This window comes from Cyprinodon tularosa, unplaced genomic scaffold (assembly GCF_016077235.1).
Source record: "Cyprinodon tularosa strain WSP-4 unplaced genomic scaffold, ASM1607723v1 ctg107, whole genome shotgun sequence".
Lineage (NCBI taxonomy): Eukaryota > Metazoa > Chordata > Actinopteri > Cyprinodontiformes > Cyprinodontidae > Cyprinodon > Cyprinodon tularosa.
In genome coordinates this window covers 1,326,040-1,351,341 of record NW_024037860.1, presented here as the reverse complement: position 1 = coordinate 1,351,341, position 25,302 = coordinate 1,326,040, and the positions used below count along the sequence as shown (strand labels likewise).

The 25,302-nt window shown below is 39.6% G+C and overlaps 1 protein-coding gene across 1 annotated transcript in view; it reads right to left on the bottom strand.

The window, feature by feature from the left end:
* Positions 1-20,008, bottom strand: part of eif3ea (eukaryotic translation initiation factor 3, subunit E, a) — a 47,414-nt gene extending 27,406 nt beyond the window's left edge. Inside the window, exons 1-5 of the mRNA XM_038288809.1 lie at positions 19,853-20,008; positions 15,434-15,551; positions 15,057-15,174; positions 10,836-10,878; positions 9,023-9,127 (exon numbers count right to left, since the gene is read on the bottom strand). Of these exons, the coding sequence (XP_038144737.1) occupies positions 9,023-9,127; positions 10,836-10,878; positions 15,057-15,174; positions 15,434-15,551; positions 19,853-19,942 (474 nt within the window). The 5' untranslated portion in view covers positions 19,943-20,008. The remainder of the gene's footprint in view (positions 1-9,022; positions 9,128-10,835; positions 10,879-15,056; positions 15,175-15,433; positions 15,552-19,852) is intronic.
* Between the last annotated feature and the right edge of the window lie 5,294 nt (positions 20,009-25,302).

The window sequence follows — 25,302 nt, the reverse complement described above, 5'->3', positions numbered from 1 at the left end:
GGGTTCAGGCGGGATATCCAATCTTTATTCTTAACATTCAATCCCTGCATTAAGTGATGATATGAATAAGTTGCTCTTTTCGGACCAGGCCACACTGTAACAAGACCTGAGCCGTGGATTTTGCAAGCCTGGCTTCCTTCGTTTAATTGACTGGGTTTCCCACGTTAAATGACTTTATGGAGCCTCACCTCTCCCATACGGGAGGGGGGGGGACACAGACAAGAGGCTTGTGAGGATGGGAGGTCCTCAAATACACTGAACAGAAAGGAGAGGGAAAGCCGTGCAGACTAATGAAATCCATTTCTAGCCTTTCCCTTCTCATGAAAGCCTGCTGCATTGTCAAGTTTAGGCAACAAAGATCTAGTTACAGAGTCAGGTCAGGCTTGAACTTTACACCAGAGATCTAGCAAACTGTGGGGTAAGACTTTTTTTTAGGACTTTCAACAACTGAACTCAATTAGAGCAATTTTGGTTTATTTAGAACGAGCTGGAGAGCCACAAACAAATGTCTTTGGAAGAGTCAGACAACCTTTGCGAGGGTTATGGACACTTTCAAAGCTTTTTCTCCTCTCGCACAAATTACTTGTCACCATGGATGCAGTAGAGCAGATACATAAATAAAAACAGATCCTGAGGGGAGCAACACTCATAATTGCTTAAAATGCCGGGTTTACAAGAAGGGAACCTTCAGAACCTGGTTCACTGACGTCAATATCATAGGAAGTAAAACTTTTCGCAAGTAAGTCTTCATTAGAATGATGGTCAAAGTTTTGTTTTTTTCACTCTTACAAAGAGGGAAAATGTTGATCTTACGGTTGCCTGTTCCTTCGGGACTGGGTTTGGCCTGAGCGCTTGTTTTCCCACAAAGCTAAATGCTGAACTAAAGTCAAACCAAACGCAGCGGACAAATGAATGACATTTGGAAACCACCGGTTATGCAGGGTGCTTGCAACAGTAATTAAAGGACCTTTAGCTGACTTTAACTTGTTAACACTTGATGCAACATCACATGATGTTTCTATTTCAGATTAATACAAAAAAAAAAAAAAATACTCACCCATGAAGAAAACAATCCCTAAGAGGGATAATAGAAGCAGCCACTACAATCTGCAGATGGTTAAAGTCAGACTATTAGAAATTAACTAATGTCGTCATCCTTAGCTTCCTGTCAGGGTGACCCGCGTCCAACTCAATTAATCATGATCAGAAACTGGTTAAACTAGTAGCTCCACTTGCTCTCTTTCAACTGTACCGTCGGTAGGATTGGACTAAAACAATCTATATAGATTTAAATGGAATTAATTGGTTTGATACTCAGTCCGCCAATCGTTGAAAGAAGCTGCTGAACACCAATGAGGAAGAATAAAGGAAGTGAATGCGCTACTGTGTGTGATGGCATTAGAAAGCATGGAGTAATCACTACACTCCAGTACCTGAGGGCCGGTATCCTGCAACTTTAAGATTCGCCCTTGATGATTCACCGACCTGATTCAGGTGTGTCTTTTGTCTTCTAAGTACTCAATCAGTTCCTAATGACTTGATTTGGGTGTGTTGAACCAAAGGCACATCTAAAAGTTGCAGGATAATGGCCCTCAGGAACTAGAATTGCCCACCTCTGCTACAAGCAGTGACTAATGATTTGCTGATTTAACAACTGTGGGTTTTCCTTGGAAATCTACTTTTTTTTTTTTCACTCAACCATTAAAGGTTAGAGTCAAAGAAACAGTGCTGCACCTTCCAGTCTGTCTGAACTGGTCTCCATAAACACTAGCCTATCACTTTTATACAATTATTTTTTTATGTAACATGGACATAAAAACTACTTTGCAGCAAACAAGGAAAAATCGCAAGGTCAAACGTGGTCTGCAGGGTCTGTGAGGTTCTTCTCTTTCATAAAGCTGAGTGTACCTGAATACACTGAGAATACCACCAGAAATCTAATGTAGCCTATTTCTGTGTGATGTTTCCTACTGTAAATGAAGTGAAAAAAAGTGAAAAACTGTAAGTATTTAATTAAAAATTCAAAAAGCAAATTTAAGGGGGAACTAAGCCATTTAAAAAAGTAAAAAAAAAAAAAAAAGGAAAGAAAAGTTCCTGTATGGGTTGTGTTTGTGGGGCGACAGTGGTGTTGGATGTAGGAGTTTGCCCTGAAATCGAAGGATTGACGGTTCAAGCCCCGACTCCGACCTTCAGTGTCGTTGTGTCTTTGGGCAAGACACTTCACCTGCATTGTCTACTGATGGTGGTCAGAGGGCCCGGTGGCGCCAGTGTACGGCAGCCCTGCTTCTGTCAGTGAGCCCCAGGGCAGCTGTGGCTACAATGTAGCTTGCCACCATCAGTGTGTGAATGAATGTAGTGTAAAGCGCTTTGGTCAAGTCTCCTAACTTGAATAAAGGCGCTATATAAGTACATGCCATTTACAATTTACCATGTTTTCACGAAAGTGTTTAGTTCTTTCCATTAGTGTTTTCAACCTTTTTTTGTTTACCATATTAGGTCAAATGATTGTTTTAGTAATTACATTGAGCTTGATTTTTGCCATCATATAAATAGTTTCGTTGTTACAAAATAATAAGGTCTTGTTCTATATCCTTCAATAACTCTCTTGGCTTGAAATTCTGAATTTCAATCTATTTCCCAAACAGCCTGAAGAAATTTTAAAGGAAACAGCTAAGTTTATAGAAAGCAGGACATTTAACATTTTCTCTTTTTCCTGGACACATGTATAATAAACTGATTGGAAATATGTGTTGGCCTGAACTATCAATAACAGATATCAAAACCAAACAATTGTGCTAACTTGTGGAATTGAATGGATTTCAAACTGAGAGAATGAAATAAGTTAAAAAAAGCTGTGATTGTGTCGTATGGTGATGGTATACAAATTGTACAAATATACATTTTATATGACTAAAGCTAACTCAGAGACTCAGGCTTTTATTTCGATCTAGTGGTTGTGTTTGTTTTAAAGATTTATTTAAGGAAACCACGCAGTAAAGCTGTTGCAGTCCCAACTTCGGTAATTTCAGTGTCAATTTTAATGTCATTTTCCGATCACAGGCATTCATGCCGTCTAAAACTCATTGCAAACTGCCTTTAACTGTTGCTGCCAAGTCAAAAGTGATTTTATAACCAAGCAGAAAAGCTTGGGAGTCGTGACTGGGGACTCTGGCCACGGTTCTAAAAATCAATAAGCTGTCTGGCAGGGCCCCACCCCGTGAGAAGACTACAGACAGATTATGCAGCCTGCCACTGTTCATTTGGCCCAATAAAAGATCCCACTCAAGTACTACAACAGCATGTGCTTAATACAGATGATGTGCAGGGAATTAAACAGGCAATAACTTAAGCTTTTACACATTTAGTTGTTTCCAAGTGTTACCAGCCTCTGCTGAGGAAGTATTTACATCTGACAGAACTTTAAAAAACAATCCATCAAAAATGAAGCTATAATGCAGTTCTGACTCAATCTAAGAAATTCCAATACCTAAAATAGCATATAAATAATTAATTCAAAGGCATTGTTTAACAAAAACAAAATCAAAATGGGCTGGCAATTATTTCAGTTATGTTTAAAGGAAATTAGACATTTTACTATTCTAGGGGCTTGACATATTTTGTTTACATCCTAAGAGTTTTAATTCATTTCTACAAGCATCACTGTTTAATTCTCAACTTATCTAAATTAGTAAGGATTTGTTAAACTGGAGCAGGCAGATATCGACACATTTTTGGTGATATTGAAAATGTTAAAAGGTATAATCATGTAGCATCTGAGAAAGAATTTTTTTTAATCCAAACTAAAAGGACTTTAAAATAAAACATTGATGAAAACTATGATAAAATAACTAAAACAATCACTTTCTGCATTGTAATGGATTACTGCAAATAAAGTAAATAAAATTACATTTCCTTAACTAACATTTTGATCTAAAAAAAACAAACAAACATTTTTTTGCTTACGAGAACAAATGTGTTTCAGTGCACTAAGGAAATGGCGGCGCCCCTGGCGGCAGCGGCTGGCATACAGCTCCGACCAACTTGCGGAGATTTTCATAAAAATATACCGCCAAACCCGCTGCAAACTGCTTATCTACCTAGCAGATCATCACTGGACCGCCAGCGCCTGCTGGAGTTACGATCATGCAGTGTATTTGGACTTGTAACCACCACTACGCTCGACTGTTTACGTGACTCCGGAGTGCTCCGGGATCAAGCCCCGGAGGCCTGCGATGCAGCGGACCCGTCGAGCGGCTCACGCTGGAGGAGAGCCAAGCGAAAGCGGTGCAGCCGGCCGAGGAAACGCGGCTGTCGCGGAGGTTTAGCAGCCAAGCTAAAGGCTAACCCCCACAGACCATCGCTTCCATCCATCCTGCTCTCCAACGTACGTTCACTGGATAACAAAACTGACCATCTTCAACTCGAGCTCTCAGCAAAGAGGGAGTTTAGGGACTGTTGCGCTCTCATTCTGACAGAGACGTGGCTCACATCATCAACCCCGGACAACGCCATTAGCCTGGAGGGGCTAGCTACTTTCCGCGCCGACAGAAACAAAGAACTCAGCGGTAAGAGCCGAGGAGGCGGACTCTGTGTTTACATCAATAACAACTGGTGTAAAAATGCTAGAATAGTCACAAGTTTTTGCTCTCCGGACATAGAGCTTCTGACTGTTAGCTGCAGACCCTTTTACCTGCCCAGAGAGTTCACTGTTGTTACCATCACAGCGGTGTATGTCCCCCCCAGCGCTGATACAAAGGAGGCCATGAGTGTTCTCTATCGGACTGTCTCTGAGCTGCAATCTACACACACAGAGGGCGTTTTCATCATTGCTGGAGATTTTAATCAGGCGAATATGAAAACTGTTCTCCCTCATTTTTATCAACACGTGGATTTTGCTACTCGTGGAGAGAACACTCTGGACTTAGTTTATACAAACATAAAAGACGCATTCAGAGCAGCCCCCCGCCCCCACATCGGCTCCTCAGACCACCTTTCTGTGATGCTAATTCCTGCATACAGACCCCTGCTGATCAGAGCAAAACCTACAGTGAAGCAGGTGAGGGTCTGGACGGAGGGGGCCATGGATGCACTCCAGGACTGCTTTGAATGCTCTGAATGGGACATGTTCAAATCAGCAGCAACATATGACAACAAGATCAATGTTGATGAGTACGCCATGACTGTTTCAGCCTACATCAACCACTGCATCGAGGACGTCAGCACAACAAAGACCATCACCACCCGAGCCAACCAACGGCCCTGGATGACTGAGGAGGTCCGCCACGCGCTAAAAGCACGGAACTCAGCCTTCAAGTCTGGTGACAAGGAGGCACTGAGGACAGCTAGAGCCACCCTGAACCGTGCCATCAGGTTAGCAAAGCGGAACCATAACCAGAAAATCCAGCATCTGTTCCACGACGCCAACAACACCAGGAGCATGTGGCAAGGCATACGGGCGATCACAGACTACAACACGCCCCCTGCCCCGGTGGATGAAGTTGATGCTGACTTCCTAAACGGACTAAATAACTTCTTTGGGAGGTTTGAGGCACTAAATCGCACTCCAGCAGTGAAGGCTGTCCCACATCAGGAAGAGGAGGTTCTCTGCCTTGACACAGCCGACGTGTGGAAGACTCTGAGGAGGGTCAACCCGCGGAAGGCCCCAGGTCCCGACAACATACCTGGGCGGGTGCTCAAGGAGTGTGCAGGTCAGCTAGCTGGTGTCCTCACGGACATTTTTAACACCTCGCTGGAGCAAGCCACAGTGCCAGCATGCTTCAAGTCTGCCTCCATCATCCCAGTGCCAAAGAAACCTCAAGTCACCTGCTACAACGACTACCGGCCCGTCGCACTGACTCCCATCATGATGAAGTGCTTTGAAAGGCTGGTAAAGGAACACATCGTCTCCAGTCTCCCCCCAACACTCGACCCGTTCCAGTTTGCCTACCGGCGAAACCGCTCCACTGAGGACGCCATCTCCTCTGCTCTTCACCTGAGCCTGGCCCACCTGGAGGAGAAGAACACCCACGTGCGGATGCTGTTCCTGGACTTCAGTTCAGCGTTTAACACCATCATCCCACAGCACCTGGTGGGAAAGCTGGAACATCTGGGCTTCAACACACCCCTTCGAAACTGGCTGCTGGACTTCCTCACCAACAGACCTCAGTCAGTCCGGGTCGGTCAGAACACCTCTGATGTCATCACCCTCAGCACGGGCTCCCCTCAGGGCTGCGTCCTGAGCCCCCTGCTGTTCACCCTGATGACATATGACTGCGTCCCCAGGTTCACCACCAATCACATCGTGAAGTTTGCGGACGACACCACGGTGGTGGGCCTCATCAGGGACGACAACGACCGGGACTACAGAGAGGAGGTGGAGCAGCTGGTGGACTGGTGCAGTGAAAACAGTCTGATCCTGAACGTGGAGAAGACGAAGGAGATCATCGTCGACTTCAGGAAAAACCGCCCCCACCATGCTCCACTGCTCATCAACAGCTCAGCTGTGGAGGTGGTCAGCAGCACAAAGTTCCTGGGGGTGCACATCACGGACAACCTCACCTGGACTGTAAACACTTCATCTCTAGTGAAGAGGGCACAGAAGCGCTTGTACTTTCTGCGGAGGATGAGGAGAGCCCGCCTGCCCCCGCCCATCCTCACAACCTTCTACAGAAGCACCATAGAGAGCGTTCTGACCAGCTGTCTCTCTCTGTGGTGTGGAGGCTGCAGAGCTTCTGACTGGAAGAATGTGAGGAGGGTGGTGAGGACAGCGGAAGGAATCATTGGGGCTCCTCTTCCCTCCATTAAGGACATTTCATCACAGCGCTGTGTGTCCCGAGCCCGTAATATCATCAAAGACCCCTCACACCCCCACCATGGACTGTTCTCCCTGCTGCCCTCTGGAAAGAGGTTCCGCAGCATCCGCTGCAGATCCACCAGGTTGTGCAACAGCTTCTTCCCCACTGCCATCAGACTGTTGAACCTTTGATCCACAATCCGAACTCTGCACCTATTGCACATTATCGGGCATCAAATGCTGCTGAACTTTTAACTTTTAGCCCTTTAAATTGTTCATCTCATTGTATTTTTCAATAACGCATTTTTTGCACAAATGCCATTTTGCACTGAACCACTGCAACTTGCACACTGTCTCTTATCCTCTGCACTGTTCACACTTTGACCACTGCTGCACTTTTTGTATTTTTCTATAACTCGTGCCATTTGAAATATCAATGCAACGTTCATAAGCTGTATGTAACGCAATTTCGTTCTGTATGCACCCTGTGCATACAAAATGACAAATAAAGAAGTCTAAGTCTAAAAAGAAAATAAAGTTTCTTCTTTCATAAGTCAAACACAGCATCAGTCCCATTGCTTTTCATTCCAAGCTACAGTTTGGATAAAATCATTCAAAGGTCCCAAATATAATACAGCTTTGTTTAGTGTTTTTTTTTTTTTTTTTTTGCTTACTGAATTGGTAATATATGATTTGATCTACTTTAGGCTGTGTTTTAGTTATTCCACATCCCAATACATACCGGCTCATTCATAACAGGGTTTTTACAGGAATGACTAACTCTAATTAAATGCTTTTTAATACTCTTAGAAATAAATGTAATGCCATCAACAAGTACCCATGAATATAGAAATATATATTTATTTATATAACACACACACACACGCATGCATGCATACAAAACACAGCGAAATCCTTCGTCATCTTTACCGTCCACAAGTTGCAGCCATATCCCGAATTCCTTTTTTTCCAGCCACTTTTTTTTTTTATTTGCCTTTTCCTTTGCCAAAGCATTGCAAAGCATCGCCTTGGATAGATACGCACAGGTTTCACAAGCAACCTCCTGCCCACACCACTCTCTCTATTGTTGTGCCAACACAATCAAAGTAGTTCTAATCGGCGCATGGTGCATGAATTATTGTATTTCCTGCAGGCTCACACTCGCATAAAAAAACACCACCTGCCGCGGCTGGACATCTTTTCTTCTTCATTCTTCTAGTGCCCTTACGTCTCTGAAGGAAAACTGGGAGCCAATTGTCCGGTCTCACCGTTATTTATACGGACCAGAGTCGGAACCACACAGCAGGTGGGAGTGGACTAAAATGTTCAGTGCTCGCGCATGTGCGCAAAAGGAAAAACCCACTAGTGAGAGCCTTAAAGGGCGAAGCCTATATGAAATAGAAACACCACCTCGCATAGTCTAAAATCCAGGATAATCTATCCGACTCGCTGGTATTCTCAAGCTTGTTTTCCGAATATACGGCTTTACGATCAACTCTAAGCAGTTCTGCGCAAACACGCGGAACCAGTTATATCTCATATATCTGACTAAATTATTTTTATAAATTTGTTTTTTTTAAATAAAGCATTTTAAATGCCACTATAATCACATTTAAGCTATTTTAATTTAAAAAATAAGTTCATGACTTTTAATGACCCACGGAAACCTTGTATAAGTTTATCAAAGTTCTTTCCTTAACAGTAACCAGTACCTCCATCAGCTGAACACCAGAGCAAAAATACCAGAGAAAACCCGCCATGTTTGACAGGTGGAAAAAGGCACAAAAATATAGATTTTGTTTAATGGGATCAATTGAAAGCTTCTGAGGCTTTGGGTCATTTCTGAGGTGGAAGTTCTAGTGAAACCTGAACAGAAATGATTTATAGAAAGTTTCTGATAAACTGAAGATTGTCTTCTTCCAGAATCTACAACTAGATGAGAAAATAATGCTTCAATTTGCAGCTGGCAGTATTCAACGAATACCTTTGATTGTTTCTTTATTCTGTACCAAATCTGATGTTTTTAAGTGAAAGATGATTCAATTATATATTTTTACCTCTGTGAATTTCTGTCAGGTTATTGAAAATTTATTCCAGTAAAACTGATGTTCATATTAGAGGTAAAACTCGTCTTATTTCACAAATTGAGGGACGGGGACATTAAAGAGTGAAGCTGACTCTACTTATTATGATTATGGTAAACATGTGTGATCAAAGCTGAGGACTTACCAGGACACGGAAGAAGTAGAGGTATTCTGCAGCACCAGAATAGTTCCCACACTCATACTGGAACTTGGCATATCGGTACAGGGTGTCCAAATACTCCTGACGGAACTTCAACAGAAACAGAACAGCTTTAATATCACAGGGAGAACGGGAACTGTTGTCAAACCAAGGAAAACTACATTGGATTCCATTCCTAATTTAAACATGGGCTGCTCCGTAATTACGTGCAGCTGTCACATGTATGGACGCTGCTGCTGAAAAGGGAAAAGTGTTGAGCAGTTTTCAGGAAAATCTCTGAGCTGCCAAGTGAGAAATTTATGCTATATTTTCTGAACTGCATTTAATACAATGAGTCAAAGCACCACCGTCTGGATTACTTGGAATGTAAAGTGACAGGCCAACGATTAGTGTTTGGCAATTGTAAAGCTGAAGGAAAATTGGTGTTTCAAAATTCTCAAAAATAATAATCTAGACAGCGTAGCATGAAGTTCTATTCAGCTCCTGATCTCTGTAGAACCAGCTGCTGCTGCCGTTCCAGCACATAATGATTTGGGACTTTTCTAGAAGCTTTGAATATCAATAGAGTGAAATATTTTCTCATTATGTGGAGAGGGTCTGTCAAGTCTTTGCAACAGATCCTCAGTTGATTTAGGGTCCAGACTTTGACTAGACCATTCTTACAAATTTACCTGCTTTAATGAAACAGCATCCTAAGGCAAAGTGAGCTTTTTTTTTCCACTTTACCAACCTTTACCAGCTTCCCATCTCTACAGAAGTAAATAAAAAAAAAAGTTGTAAGGATATTGAGTTCAACATAATAAGCAGGGTCAATTACCTGCATGCAGTTGTTCACACATAGACCATAAAGTGTAACTCTAGTCTTGATTACTTAACCGGCCTGTTAGTTTAGGTGGATGGAATGTAGGTTTTCACTAGACCAAGCTTTCTCCATCTTTGGAGGATTTCTTTAAATCAAGTCGTTCAAAGTATTCCTGTCTGAAATGCATTTACACTGTGATTAAATCGAAGATTTTATCATTAGGTCACTTCTACAGGCGAGTGCCAGTGAACTGAGCTGACTATAAATGAATACCACTCAGATTCCTAATCCTAAAAGGATGAATAATTAAAATAATTACAAATTTTCCTCCACTTTTACAATCATGATGCTTGTTCTGGTCAATAATTAAATAAAAATTTAATAAGAATGCATCAAAAATACGAGGCAGTTGAGTGACAAAGTGTGAGGAACTGCAAAATGTTCCATAGGTGGGATTTCACTTTACTTCCAAATCTGCCAAGCAGCGGTCATACTTATAAAGGCAACCAGAGCAGACGTGTATTCCTTCATATGATGGTGTTTGGTGATGTGCAGTAATGTAAGCAGTACCCACTGATGTAAGAAACCCCAAAATAAAGCCTTTGCAAGGACAGATGAAGAGGCCCAGGGCCGGAACTGGGTGGAGGAACACTGAGGATAGCATGCAGGTCAGCAGGATACTGGAGTGGGACCGGACCGATGAAGGGGAGGGGAAGCGGCCCAACATCATGGTAAATATAGAACCTCCGGCATTTTTGCGGCTCTATCCACGGGTTCCGAGCTATTCCGTTTATTCTTAACAATTCACCACAGAATGTAAATGTCCGCAGAATTTGTGCAAGCCATACAAACCCCGAAAATGAGTTAAGGGTTTTGGGAAGTAGTTCTGCTTTTCCCTGTCCCTCCCACTTTGCCCCTAAAATGACCATGGGTTCACCCAGGAGCCATGGGAAACGCAGTACAGAAGTGAGAAGTCAGCAAATCGGGTCAACTTACGTTGTGCTTTTCTTCCAAATAGTCAAAGAGCATTCGTCCATCTCTGGAAAAGAAAGAAAAGACAGTTCCTTCAGTTAGAGGCAGTTTAAATGGAGCCGCCATTTGGCCAGAAATCTGCTGTTTAAAACCTCATCCAGGTATTCTGTTCAACTTGTGGTCGAAAGCAAGAGGAAAGTGTTCAAAAATGTGTGATGAGCCATTTATTAGATTCGGTTTGGCTGGAAGTTTTTGCATGGTGAATAAAGTGAGGACTGATTTCTTAGCGCAGCCTGTGAGTCTCTCTGGGTTTGTCAAAATCAAGGAATGCACTGGCTCTTCGACACTGTTGTATCCCAGATGCATTTTACTACTTCGCCTTTGACCAAGAATCTATTTATGTGGACACCGCACTCAAACTATGTGTCTTTCTAGAGTAAATTCTGTTTTATAAAAGGGGAAAGTGTGAGTGTGCATTCACTGGCATGTATGTGTGGTGTGTTAAATGAATTTCACTGGGGCCGAGGCATTCCTCTCTGTTGCAGGCCAGGTTGAAGCAGCAAAAATGCTCAGAGGTTCAAGATCTAGGGGCTCCTCGCTGCTTTGTCCAATGTGTGGAATGGCGACCCGCTGGGTGTTTCAGAACAAAGATTCCAAAGATTGATTAGAGACAGCAACGTCTGCCATAGATCTCTCTGCACAACCCATTCCATGATCCATCAGGACCATAAACTCTGCTACGGATTTGTGCTGAGATTTAAGGGGCTATCCACACTGAGAAACAGAACCATCACACATTTGGACAGGGAAAAGAAACTCGTGTCAAAACATCTACAGAGCGCTGCTTTGATAATCCTAATGATGACTGAGGGCGGGGTGCTTTCAGACAGCAGGTTTTAATAAGTGGATTTTAAACCCTCAAAATGATCTATCAGAGTTCCTCAGGTTCACAGTCATTGGAATAAAAGTAAGAAGCAGACTAACCAACCTTTTCTAGATTTATTGTCAAAATAACTGTAGTTCCTCCCCCACCTGTTACTACACAAGCCTAATCAGCAGGCTAAGAACAGGGAACCACCCTTTGTCATCTTACATCCCTCAATTAAAGGAAGCCATATGATGTTACACTTTTTGGTCTTTAAAATGTTTTTTTTTTTTTTTTTTTTTTTTTACTCATGTGACAGCATTCTGCTCTAAAGTTTGTTAAAATGGCTTATTTTGACAACCATTCCACAAAAAGCTATCATATGTGGACATAATGTATACATATGCACCATTTTCTTTCTTTGGCACCTTCTTCTTCTTTTATTGACTATTTGAAGGGATGTAACGAGTAAATTTCTCCACTGTGAGATCAATAAAGACAAACACTCATTCAATTCCCTCTTCAACATAAGATATTATTTCAGCTAAACAGAAAATTTGCCTACTAAGCAAAATACAGCGGAAAGCTATAAGCTACGTGTCAGTTTAACAGGCGACTGCTGGTCCTACCTGAGCACAAAGCCTGGCATATAGTATTAGCTTATTATCCTCCCAGAGCTGCATTTAAACAGCTCAACACAGAGAAGTTCAAATACTTGCACATTAAAATTATGAAAATTAAATGCCTTCTGTTTTATATGTCCTTGTTCTACAGCTTTGCCAACAAATACACATGATTTTACCCGTAGCGTGATAATAAGGAGCATTCTTGTTGTCTTGCATCATAAAAAGGAAGCCATGTGATGTTACACTTTTTTGTTTGTTTTTTGGTTTTATTACTGTGAAAGCATCCTATCTGTTCTAAAGTTTGATAAACTTGCTTATTTTGACTGAAAGATACAATTTATCTCTCACCGATGATAGATGCCAGTGATTAACAAACATACCAACTAAATCAGTTGGCAATAGTGTTTATCTACACAAAAGTATATACCAAACAATAACACAGTAAGTTGATCAAACTCTTAGTAATTTTTGCAACTACAGTGCATGTATTCAGTCAGGATTTTTTGTATTGATCTGATATCAGCCAAAAACATGCTTCGAAAGCCTGGATATAAAAAAGCCGATAGAAACACTTCGCTCCTATCTGCTCCTGTGTAAAGGTTATGAAACCAGTTTGTTAATAATAAATTGGTCAGTGGTTCTTATAATTGCATTTGAATATTTTTCTGAGTAAAAAAACATGATCAACCTTCTAACGCTCCAAACTACAAAATAATTAATCAAAGTATGTATGATTTGCTTTGATATTGTATAGGGTCAATACTCACAGCTGCAATATGGGTATTGTATTGGAAATAAAAAGTTGCATCCAGACACATATAGTATTCAATAAACAGACCATTCACTGATTAGAATATAAACATAAGTTTGACAAGAACATAATCAAAGAAACATAACAGAAGATTTAAGAGCTGAATAGTCTGTTGCTCTGCAGAAACACCACAGTGGTATGAGAATACCCTCAACATTAAATAAAACCCAGCTTTTTGTAACCAGAGTAATCAATAAACCTACTGGAATAAAATTTGCTTTTTGCAAAATTTATGTTTTCAATTTTCAGCTGAATTAGTCCACGATGAAATAAAAACTAGAAAAGATCAAGGAAGAGCTTGAATTCATCCCAGATTGTTGAGCAGTAAGTTACGGAGCAGGTTCACGTAATGCTAATGTCAGCAAAACTCAATCATTTAACCCCTTAGCTTCCACCTTTTTATAGCTTGTGCATTAACAAATTGTTTACCCAAACGCCATAGGCCAGTAAACTAGTATAAATAACACATGCATGTGATGTGCCTCATTTGAAAGGTACACTCTTCTAGTTTCTGGAGATATGTTTACAAATTCTATATTTTACACAACTTCTAGCATGTCCAAAATGATCATTTTTTATCTTGTATAAAAAAAAAAATTAATATTCTATATCTTGGGTTTTAACTCTTAACACCCACATCATTTTGGGTAATCCTCACCTATTTTGCATACCCAAATAGAAAAGCAAATATAACTGAGGAACTGGAAGCCCAAACTACATGTGTGATACATAATTTTCAGCTTTTTTGAACAGCAGAAAACATGCCTGAGAATAGGCATGTCTCATTTTATTACATTTGTTCTTCATCATGTCAGCCACAACTGCAGAATATTTCAGACCTCTAAGTATAACAGTTCCAGAGCTGTGGGGCTTTCAACTTTTGGTGTCAGCAGTGTTTCTGAGTTGTTAGTTGTAAATATTTAAAAACAGTCGCCGGCAACCGGGTAGATTTTAAGAGGATAATTCATAGTTGACCTCTACAACTCACTACATTTGTTGTTTATGTTCTCGACAACAACTGAGTAAAACGTTATATCTTTAGTCAGAAGCATTGCGAAACTGTGACCCTTTTTGTTTAAAAAAGGCTTTTTGGCATAATTGATCAAAATTAGATTATTTGAATTATCTGACTAATTTGACCATAAATAAACGCATATCTATATATAGCTTTATGCTAATTTTCATTCAGGCGCTTCCTTTTATAATATTTCAAATTTTCAGCTTTCAGAATTTTTACTGCATTTTCTGTGCCTATTTAATTATTTCTCCTCTTACTCCTTACGCACACTAAACCCTACACTTCCAATAAAAGCTCATATCATTGGCTAAGATGCCAATTAAAACTGATTTGTGGAGTTGCAGCTGCGCAAAAACTACAGCGCCTTGGAACTCCGTTTTTCACGTGCTGGGCGTTTCCGACGTATTCTGGATACTGAGAAAGGAATTTATGTTTAACTTTGGGAGCAAACACATTGGTGAATAAGCCCAAGTAACGTAGATAACCTAAAATGGCAGGCATAAAAAAATTAGCTTTTATCAACTTTATTTTTACTTCTAAGCTTTGGTAATTATAACGTGTTTTTATTTCATGGGAAAAACAAGTGGATATAACTTTTTGTTGGAGTGTTACGGTCAAACTGAGCCCCTTTATGCCAGGATGGAGCGTGTTGTGGAATGCCACGAGACGAAACCAAGGTAAGAAGTGAAAATTATGAGTTCTAATTTGATGACAGATTATTTGTTATTTGTGTTTGTAGAGTATAGTTGGTTTATAGTTTAATTGATGGTTGTTTACTTTAGGATCACCTGATCCTAAAGAGAAACAACATGTTGGGTTTTGTTAACAAATAAGCTTGCCATTAGATGCAGCACATCCAATGTGATGTCAAAATGACCTGGGACTGGGCGGTAGGAGCTAAGGGGTTAATATTAATAGGCTTTACCTGGTGGACTGCATCTGCCTTGTTGTCTCTGGATCCTCAAACATCTTCACAATGGGCTCCGTCTCTCCCTGTAGCTGCTTCAGCTGGGCCACAACCTCCGTCCTCTTCTCTCTAAGAGCTGACACGAAGATGATAAAGACAGATATTAGTTACAGCAACATCATAAAGCAGCATGGACACAGTCTGAACTCCAGTACCGAAAAGCTGTAAAATAAAAATTTACAGCTAAATCGATGGCGAGTGGAGTGAGTGGAGCGGAGCAGAAGCCTTTTTATTATGTCCATCTAGCAATAATAAGTGAACTGATTGATTCTGAGGGTGTTGGCTACAGGGAAAAAGGGATAAGCTGTGTGTATATAAGAAGCATCCAAACTCACTCTGGGGGATTTCCGTGTCAGAATAGAGGTTCCTGTAAACATCCATGGCAAAGTCCACCATGTTGGTGTCACTGAGGAGATCCAGTTTCCCACGAAGAAGTTCCTCCTCATTGTAGATCTGTATACCAAGAAAATTCATACTTTTTTACATGATATTTGAATAAATAACAAAAATTGGTTATCTTACAGTCCAGTCAAAGCTGAAATTATTCATACCACAGGAACATTTTTTACTAAGTTTATTTTATTTAAACAGCATGTAATTTTTTTGTATGGAAATAGCACAGGGCTCTCCCCAAAGAGTGTTTACAATAGGTAACCCTGTCCAAAGATATTTCAGCTTTTATTGAAATCTAAACAAAAAGTACCTGTGAATAGAGTGCATATTTTATTTAAAAAAGAATCTGCAGAATCAAAAACCTCAGAGGACGTTTTTGGAAGCCAAAGGCGACACCTGCACAAATCAATGGGATGAGGAGAGAGATGAAAATCAATCTTAAGATCACCAAGGCCATTCTACTGAATCTGGAGTCTGCTGACTGCAGCGCCTCAATGCAGACCTGCGATCAGGAACTGTCATTTATATCCCATATAAAAGAGCTTTCTAGAATTTCCATCCTTCATCTCCAGAACATTGCAAAAATGAGAAATATCCTGCCATGGGGTGATGCTGAGAAACTAGTCCATGCATTTATTACTTCAAGGACTACTGTAATACTTTACTATCAGGAAGTGCACAAACTGCAGTTAAAAGCTTTCAGCTGATCCAAAATGCTGCAGCAAGAGTTCTGATGAAAATTAAAGAGATCATATTTCTCCTACCATAGCTTCCTGTTAAATCTAAACATATAAAGCCTTAAATGGCCAACTCCATCATATATCAGAGATCCAATTGTACCTCATTATTCCTACCAGAGCACTTCACTCTCAATCTGCAGGTTTACAATTTGTTCCAAAACTTCTTAAAGTAGAATGGGAGGCAGATCTTTTGTTTACCAGGCTCCTCTCCTGTGGAACCAACTACCAGTTTTGGTCCGTGAGGCAGACACCCTGACTACTTTTAAGGGCTTAAAACTTTTCGTTTTGTTAAAACTTATAGTTAGAGTTGCTCAGGTTATCCTGAGCTATCTCTATAGTTATGCTGCTATAGGCTTAGACTTCTGGAGAAATGCGAACCCCTATTTCATCATTCTGCTTCATTCTATCTCTATTCTCCTAACTTTATACTCTCTCTCTGTTTTTTCTCATCTCAGTAGCTTCATCTGGTCTGTTCCCATTTGGCTGTGACACCATCCCGGAGAGAAATATCAGCTGGGCGGCTGCCATCAACACCTTCATTTATAGATGTTGGAGCTTGGCCTGTTTTTTCATTGTAGTGCTGTTTCTCTTACTATGACTAATTGGATGTGCTCTCTATCATTATCTGACATGGGAGCTGGGTTAGAGCTCACCTGCCTAGCTGTGTCTTTCCTGTACATGCCAACCTGTAAATTATCTTTTTCACTGAAATTTGCCGGTTAACCCAGGTTTTTCAAACGTCGGTAGACCAGCTTACAATCGGCATTTTGCTCCCTTCCTGTTGCCAAGAAAATGCTGGGCCTAACCCCAACTGAAGAGTTGGGTGGCCTCTGTCCACCCGCAGGTGCATGTCTGGTGACAACTTAACGCTGGGTTAGCGTTGTTGATGTCACCAGTGGGAAAGTAAACAATGGAGAACAAAATGTAAGGTAGCAGATCTTGTAGGTAATAGGTAAATTCAGTCTGTAGAAGTAAAAAGCAGGTAGAAACAAACTCCATGTCTTGCCAACGCATGTCAAACTTCTAAGGTGTGAAGTATGCATATTTTTGTACATTATTTGCCATTACATAAACTCCCAGGAACATACTTTCATGTTATAATGTGACAATCTGTGGAAAAGTCAGGGGGTGTGAATACTGTAGCTGCTAACAGTCAGACTCGGAGGATTGTTGACAGAATTTCCACCTTAAGAGTTTAGAATGTTTTTAGAGCATAAACAGTAGTGTATAGGATTTCCTAAAAGCGCGTTCACGAGCCTACGGAAACCGCGGCAGACCAAACCACATGAAAGTGCGCATTCAGCTCGGCAAAGAACTCATGCTCTTCCTCAACACTGAAGTCCTCAGACATTTTTCTTTCGTTGTTTCTTTCTTTGCACAGGTAAAAAGCACATTTCTTCTTCTACGCTTGCATTATCGGCAGAGCAGACGCTGAATGCGCACTTTCATCTGGTTTGGTCTGCCACGGTTTCCGTAGATTCGTGAACGCGCTTTTAGGAAACCCTATACACTACTGTTTATGCTCTAAAAACATTCTAAATAACTTAGTTTCGAGTAAATTCTGGATGCTACCCACTCAGGACACTTGGAATACATTGGACGAGCAGTATGGAGGAATATTGACACGTTTTTTGTGGACTTTTATGGACCTTTCTGCCTCGGTCACCATAGACCTCCATTATTTGAATGTCAGCAGACAGCAAGAAGCCTCCCAGATCTCCAGATGCATTTGAGATATCAAAAAAGTACTCCAGAGTGTTGTTCAGCATGGGGGTGAGTAGAAAATGAAGGCTAATCATGTTTTGGGTGTACTATTCCTTTAAATATCAACGGGTCGGGTGGGGTTCGGATTTGAATTGAAGATATCCGCGGGTGACGGGTCGGGTTCGGTAGTCATCCTAACAGGTTCGGGCGGGTGCGGGTTGGTAAAACTCGACCCGTGCAGGACTCTACTGTGTAGGCCCCGGGGCGGCTCTGCATCGCCTCCGAGGAATCTTCGGGAATTACTGTACTATTCCTTTAAGATTGAAAAAAAAAAACGCACGTTTTTAGCGGGTTACTTTCAATCTTAACGCGATGATTCAATGTGAAATGTGGCCTTCTTGGCTTGCCATACCTCAGCACCAGCTTTATGAATTTTCCTACCAAGAGAAATCACATCTTTCGAATTAAAAACAAACCAGCCCAAAGCAGTGAACCATCTATTCTACATTCAACAATCTGAACACAGTAAGAAGCATGCTTAGCATCCTGGATATTAGTTTGAATTTTTTGACTGTTAAACTTAAAACACAAATTCAGTAAAAGCATTGTTCTTCACATATTAACATGTCAGACTGTTGCACAAATGAGTTATGCAAGAAGATGATGATCCAAAGCACCTTAGCAATCTACCTAATCAAATAAAGGTTTGGAGTGGCCTAACCAAAGTAAAGGTTTAAACAAGACTAAAATAAAGCACATGGCTGTAAACAGGCCTTTCATGATCATTATCACCCAGGAATTAAGAACATGTCAAAACTAACCTCAAAATTACTACCTGAAGCCATCAATTAAATTGTACTGATGTTGATAATTTTGCTTCAGGTAGCATGATGAGTTTTGATTTGTTTTTCTTCAGAGTAGTTTATCTCAATAACATTTTTATTAATTGCATTCTGGTCAGTAATTCGTGTTTTCTTTATTTATATATATATTTTTTTTGAGAAAATTAAGTTAGTATTAGCAATACTCTCATTTCCATTTCAAAAATTGATAGTGTAATTAATTTATATTTCTTCTTTTAAAATCTTCTGTAGGAAAATACAAGGAAAACAATGGTGTTAAACATGGATTAAAACACCCAGTCTGATAAATGAAGGATAAATTAGCTAGCCTGGTTAGCATCCCGGTTTAAGCCAAAAGCTTTGCTCTGAAATAAGCTGATCATATACGACGATATATATAATGGTTTATATGTTAACATGCATAAACCGAGTTAATCAAGGCAAAACAGACCAGAAAATGTTCGCAAACTGCTGGCAAATGTAGGCAAGCTAAAATTATTGGAACACCAAGGTAACACAGAAACCGCTACATTTGGGAGCTTTTTTTTAACACCGTTTCGTTACCCAGAATATCCTACTAGGTCAACAACAACTCATGTAGAAAACTGTACAAAGCCCAGATGAATATCTGAACACAAACATAATACTTCGAAGCACGAAAAACATCAATTGTAGCAAGCTCACGTTGCTAATGCTAACGTAAAGTTAGACGTTACAACTTTAAAAGCTTCCGTTTAATTCCCTTCACATGTACATCAGGGGAATACAGCGTACGCTCTAAACTTAAAATGTGTTGTTCATGTCTAATAAATGTATCCATCTCAACATTATTTTCATTTTTACATAATCATTTTCAGTTACTTTTGTCGTACATACTTTATAACCACGTAGAAGAGATGAACTATGCTTTTATTTTGAAAATAGCTTCCCACCCTCTTCCGCCTAAAATGAAGAGATTTTACACGCGGGAGGAAAATGTGCTCATCAACTCCTTAAGGTTCTACGACTGCCTAAACATACATTTTGATAAGAGTAAAACTTGAAATACAAGTTTCTTGGTTGATTTGTTTCATACCACTTTGACCGAAAGGAACTCCAACAGAGGAAAAACGAGATGCCGATCCAAAAAGTGGGCTATCTTAGTGGTTAGGTCGTACTCCGCCATCTTTGCGCCGGGGAAGAGGAAGTGGAAGTGTGATGCAGCTGTGTACAGAAGCGCTGACCAATCAGAGACACCCTGAGCATCCTTAGGGAGGACTAACCAAAAAAAAAAAAAGAAAGATATTGTTCTGTTCTGTTATGACCGAAATATTCTTTTGTAAAGGGGTAAAGGGGACATTATCCTTAAAGTCATTTTTTTCCTTTCTTTTTTTTTTTTTTTATCAAAATTCTTTATTTTAAGAGTACACAACCTTATGGAAGATGAATAGTAGGACCAACTCTGCCATATTTAAAAATAAATACAGAAATAAATAAATGCTCTATAAATAAAAAAGCATACAATTAATTGCCCCCCAAAATACAATAAACAAATAAATGTAGGTAGAAATTAAATTATACAGTAAAACATAGGCAAAAATGCATACAGAAATGTAAAAGCGACAGGCGGAAATAAATAGTGTTGAAGAAATAAATAGGGTAAAAAAATACAAAGGAAGAATAAAACAGATAAAAATATTATCACATGCACATAAATAAATACTTACAAAAATAAGTATTCAATAAAGTTGAAGATGTTAACGGACAATAAATAAGGTAATTATTACAAAGGAGAATAAATAAATTAACGAATAAATAAATTAAAAGGGATATATACATTTATGTCTCACTGTATAATTTATCATTATAATATATATATATATATATATATATATATATATATATATATATATATATATATATATATATATATATATATATATATATATATATATATATATATATATATATATATAATTTATAATTAATTTCTAACTACATTTATTTTTTATTGTATTTTTTGGGAGCAATTAATTGTACGCTTATTTATTTATTGAGCATTTATTTATTATTTTTAAATATGGCAGGGTTGGTCCTCAATACATATCTGCTCTTCAATTAGTGAAATAGCATCACCGTTGACACCCCCCCCTACCCCCCCACCCCCCCACCCCCATCATTCCTGTACACCAAACTTGAGGCTGTTTAACTTTTAAATGTCATTGAAGGAACATCCCCAGAGGGTTCTGCTAAAATTATAGTGTGGAGCTTGTGAATGTTCCATCCATATACATACTCGTCTACAGTAAATGCCCTGTGCAATAACCCGGTATAATGATCCTACTATTAAAAAGAAAAAGGTGTCATATGTGGAAATAGCGTATATATCCTCTGCAGCTTTTTTTTCCTTTGGCAAATTTTTCTTCTTTGTCTATTTAAGCTGATGTAACAAGTAAATTTCTCCACTGTGATTCTCCCACTCTGCAGAATCTGTTAGTTTAATCTCTAATGTTATCCTCTCTCTGCTTTTTCTCATAGTAGCTTTGCGTCGTCTGTTCCTGTTTGGCTGTGACACCATCCTGGAGAAAAATAGCAGCTGTGCTGCTGCCATCAACGTCTTTTTTTCTAGATGTTGGAGATTTGCCTGTTTTTCAGTGTAGTCCTGTTTCTCTGACTGTGACTGGCTGGTTGTGCTCTTTTCATCCTCTGACATGGGAGCTGGCTTGGAGCTTGTCTGCCTGGCTGTGTGTTTCCTGGCCGCCTTTTATAGCTGCTTTTTGTATCTCTGTCTCTGTCTCCTTGAACCCCAGTTTGCCTCGACAGACAGCCGCTCACACTGAGCCTGGTTCTGCTGGAGGTTTCTTCCTTTTAAAAGGGAGTTTTTCCTCTCCACTGTCGCTACTTAGCGTCAATGAGTTGATGCAATCAACTGGTTTTCCTTAGATAAAAACTTTGAATCAATCTCAGTGTATGATCTGGTAAACTGTAAAGTGCCTTGACATGACGTGTTGTGAATTGGCGCTATATAAATAAACTGAATTCAACTGTGAGATCAATAAAGTCAATCAATCAATTAATCAATCAACAATTCCCTAAATGTTCTTAAAGGGTTGGAGAAACAATCACCTTTAAGGGATAATCTTAAAGGCAAATTATTTTAAAACTTCTGTGGAAACTTATTGTAATGTTAGCTGTCTGCAGTCCTAAAAAGTCCCTGAAAATGTGTCCGTGTGTGCAGGAGACAGGAATACTGCTACATTTAGCACTGGGAAGACAAAGAAAGTTACTGACTTATAATACCGTTGCTCATAAGTGTTCATGACATTTTTTTAACTCCGCTGGCTTCTCCAACGGACGTATGTAACTTGTTAACCTTTCGGAATTCCCATAATTTCTCTGCGGTGTTGATGCAGCGAAACATTTCCTTTCCAAATGAACACTTTGTTGAATATAAAAACACAGGCTTTCCTCCAGACACCACCGATATTGCTCCTAAAACTTCTTTGTGAGGCTGAATCCCTTTGAGGGCAAATATATTCCCAATGCCCCCCCCACCCCACCCCACCCCCACCGCCTCTACTCACGAGGCTGCTAAATTATAATAAAAACAACCATGTCATTTCCATCCGCCTGGCTTTTCCAAAAGGTTAGAATGTCTTTACTGTGACTCTGGACCATCATTCTTTGTCTCCCCTGTTTTCAGCAGCTGACACATAAAGGTGGCCATGTGTTAACCATATCCTGCTGACAGCAGCCAATATCAGCTTCTAAATGGCCCATCTCTAATAGGTTTCACTGCTACCTTGTTTTCTTGACAAGCCTGCTGTGCTGTCTTTTGTCCGTACACAATTCCTCCCTTGTTGGCTCTGGAGTCTCCCTCACTTCTCTCCTCTGGCTGATGGCAGGTAGAAATGAGTCATGAACAGACAGCACTCTCTGTGGCCTATTGGTGTTTTACTGGGTGCTTCTGACACAGCCAGCTTTCACTCAGCAGAAGCAGACTGTTTGTAAATGAGAAATACAGCTTGTACCTGCCAAAACCTTTATTGTCCATTTTAATTCAGGAAAGGTTGTGCAATAATCTTTTCTTACCTTATCTTAGTTTTTTTTGCTGATTTAAACTTTGTCTTCTGCTTGTGATCACAAACACCTTTTGGATAGAGGTGTTGGAGGAGGCTTTGCACAGCGGTCAAAATGTCCAATCATCAGTTCTAGATCATGGTGTGAAATAAATGCAACACTTAATGGAAATAAATTGTGATGTTGCAGAAGATTATCCAATAATTGGCACGGTGAATGTGTGTGGTAATCAATGAAGTAGTCCAACAAATAAAAGTTAAAGTGTGACCTTTTTTTTGGCGGTCAATCGTTGAATATATTTTCTTGGTTTTATGAAAGGATGCACAAAGTGAGCTTGGTCTTGTCATGACTCGGCACTTTTTGGTTCTGTTTAAGTTTTCTTTTTTGAGTTATCAGTTATACCTCGAATCATATTTTTCAGTGTTTTCTAGTTTAATGGTTTAATTTCCGGTTTGTGTTATTATATTCCAGTTATTTTTTTATTGAATTTTAGTTTTTAGGTATTTCTTGTTTTCCCTCTTGTGTTGGTCTCCTTTTCTCCAGCTCCCTTCTAGACTCCTCTGTCAACACCTGCTCCCAGTCTACTAATTAGCCTGGTCTTTGTTCAGTCTCCCACTTATACGCCTCATGTTCAGCCACTGTTTGCTGGTTCCTCATCGTTTCCTGGCTTCTCATGTGTGTTTTCCTGGATGTCTCCTAGATTTCGGTTTTCTGTATTTGCTATACTGGATTTTTGCTTCAGTTGCCACTTTTGGACATTAAACCTACAAGAACTCATCTCTGCACAACTCTTGGGTCCTCTAAAACCTCAACTCAACCTGACAGCTCTCTCTATTTTTGCTTCGTATCAGATTATTATTTGAAATGTATATATTAGTAACGGCTTCATGAGGCATCATGAAGCGTTTCGGCACATTAGCAAACTTTATTGATTCTGTGTCACTGAATATTGACACCTGCTGGACATTTAAAAACACTAGACTGTGAGACTAAACTTATACTGATTTGATGACCTTTGTTAACATCATATTTAAAACCGTTGTTTGTTTTAATGTATATTTCATATTTTCGTTTAAATTTAAAATATGTTTGATATTTTCAGATTTTTAGACAAACCATAAATTTGAACAGATAATGGGAAAATTTAAGTGAGCATGTGGGACTAGGATTTAGCTATTTAAGATAACTATAGGAAGAACAGCAAACTAAGAGTCAATGTGAATTTGGATAAGCTGAGTGATAACTGAGAGGAACAGGATGACACAACAAGAAAATGAATTTAAATATGAGATCAGAATGGTCCCGCCCGGCTAAAACCTTTTCTCCTGACGCTGAACCATTTTTCTTGATTAATTTGATGATGAATCGCAAAACATCAGAATTTTGTTTTTGGCAGATGTGTTGCATTGACAGATGTGCTTATAAATACAGTTTAGAGCGTGAGTCAGTTCGAAACAGCTCCTCTATCGGTCACGGTCTTGAAACGATGCCCGCACCGACACAGGGTTTTGCTGTTAGAGCTCGACACATGCACTTGCGCATTGGTGTTGCTGGACTTATCACTAGTAAATATTCTGCTTTTTTTAATGCACTTTTTTATTGTGTTTTACTGTCTTTTATGAATATGAGTGTTGCCGTTTTTATTGCTGGGGCACCTGTCCCCCAAAAATGTCTCCTTACGTCCCTGCTCTGAGATGTAGTAAAGCTATATTATTTATATTTAAGAAGAATTTAAAGAAAACCCACTTTTTTGTATATTGTGAAACGCACATTCTTCACAATCTTATCACTTTCTAAAAAAATCTGTTTCCTTGCATACTAAATTTCTTCTAAAATGACCAGAAACCATTAAGCGGTTTATCGTGAAACAGATACATGTTTACTGTATTGTGTACGGTTACAGGTTAATGTGAGGCGTGTGCTGAAATAATAACACGAAGAAGGAAAAAGAAACACCGTCACTGGTCGTGGCAAAGCCAATACACCCAGTCAGATGGTTTAAATACCGCAAATTAAATCTAAAATGACAAGAGCAGATGTATTTTAAACAATGCTTTGATGGCCAAATTGTATTGGTTTCTCATCTTTCAACCAAGAAATCCTCATAAAAGGTGCTTGGGATGAGTACTTTGGAAAAAACTCACCACAGGATGATATAATTACTTCTGAGTTTGATTGTTTTTTCTATCCTAAAGCCAACCTTAATTTGTGAATCAGATGTAAATTATGTGTCAGACTAGTTTTTATTAGACACTTTGAAAAACTAAAGTAAAAGAAACATCTGCATACTTCATTTATGAAAACTAACGTCTTGTACGGGTTTCATAATAAAATCTGAAAAACAAACATGTCTTCCCACTAAATGCCAACAGGACTTAAAATATGCTCAACCAAGCCCAAGATTGGCGAATATAAATAAATAGAAAAATAAAAATCATAAAATAGTCAAAAGAGATACAATTAATG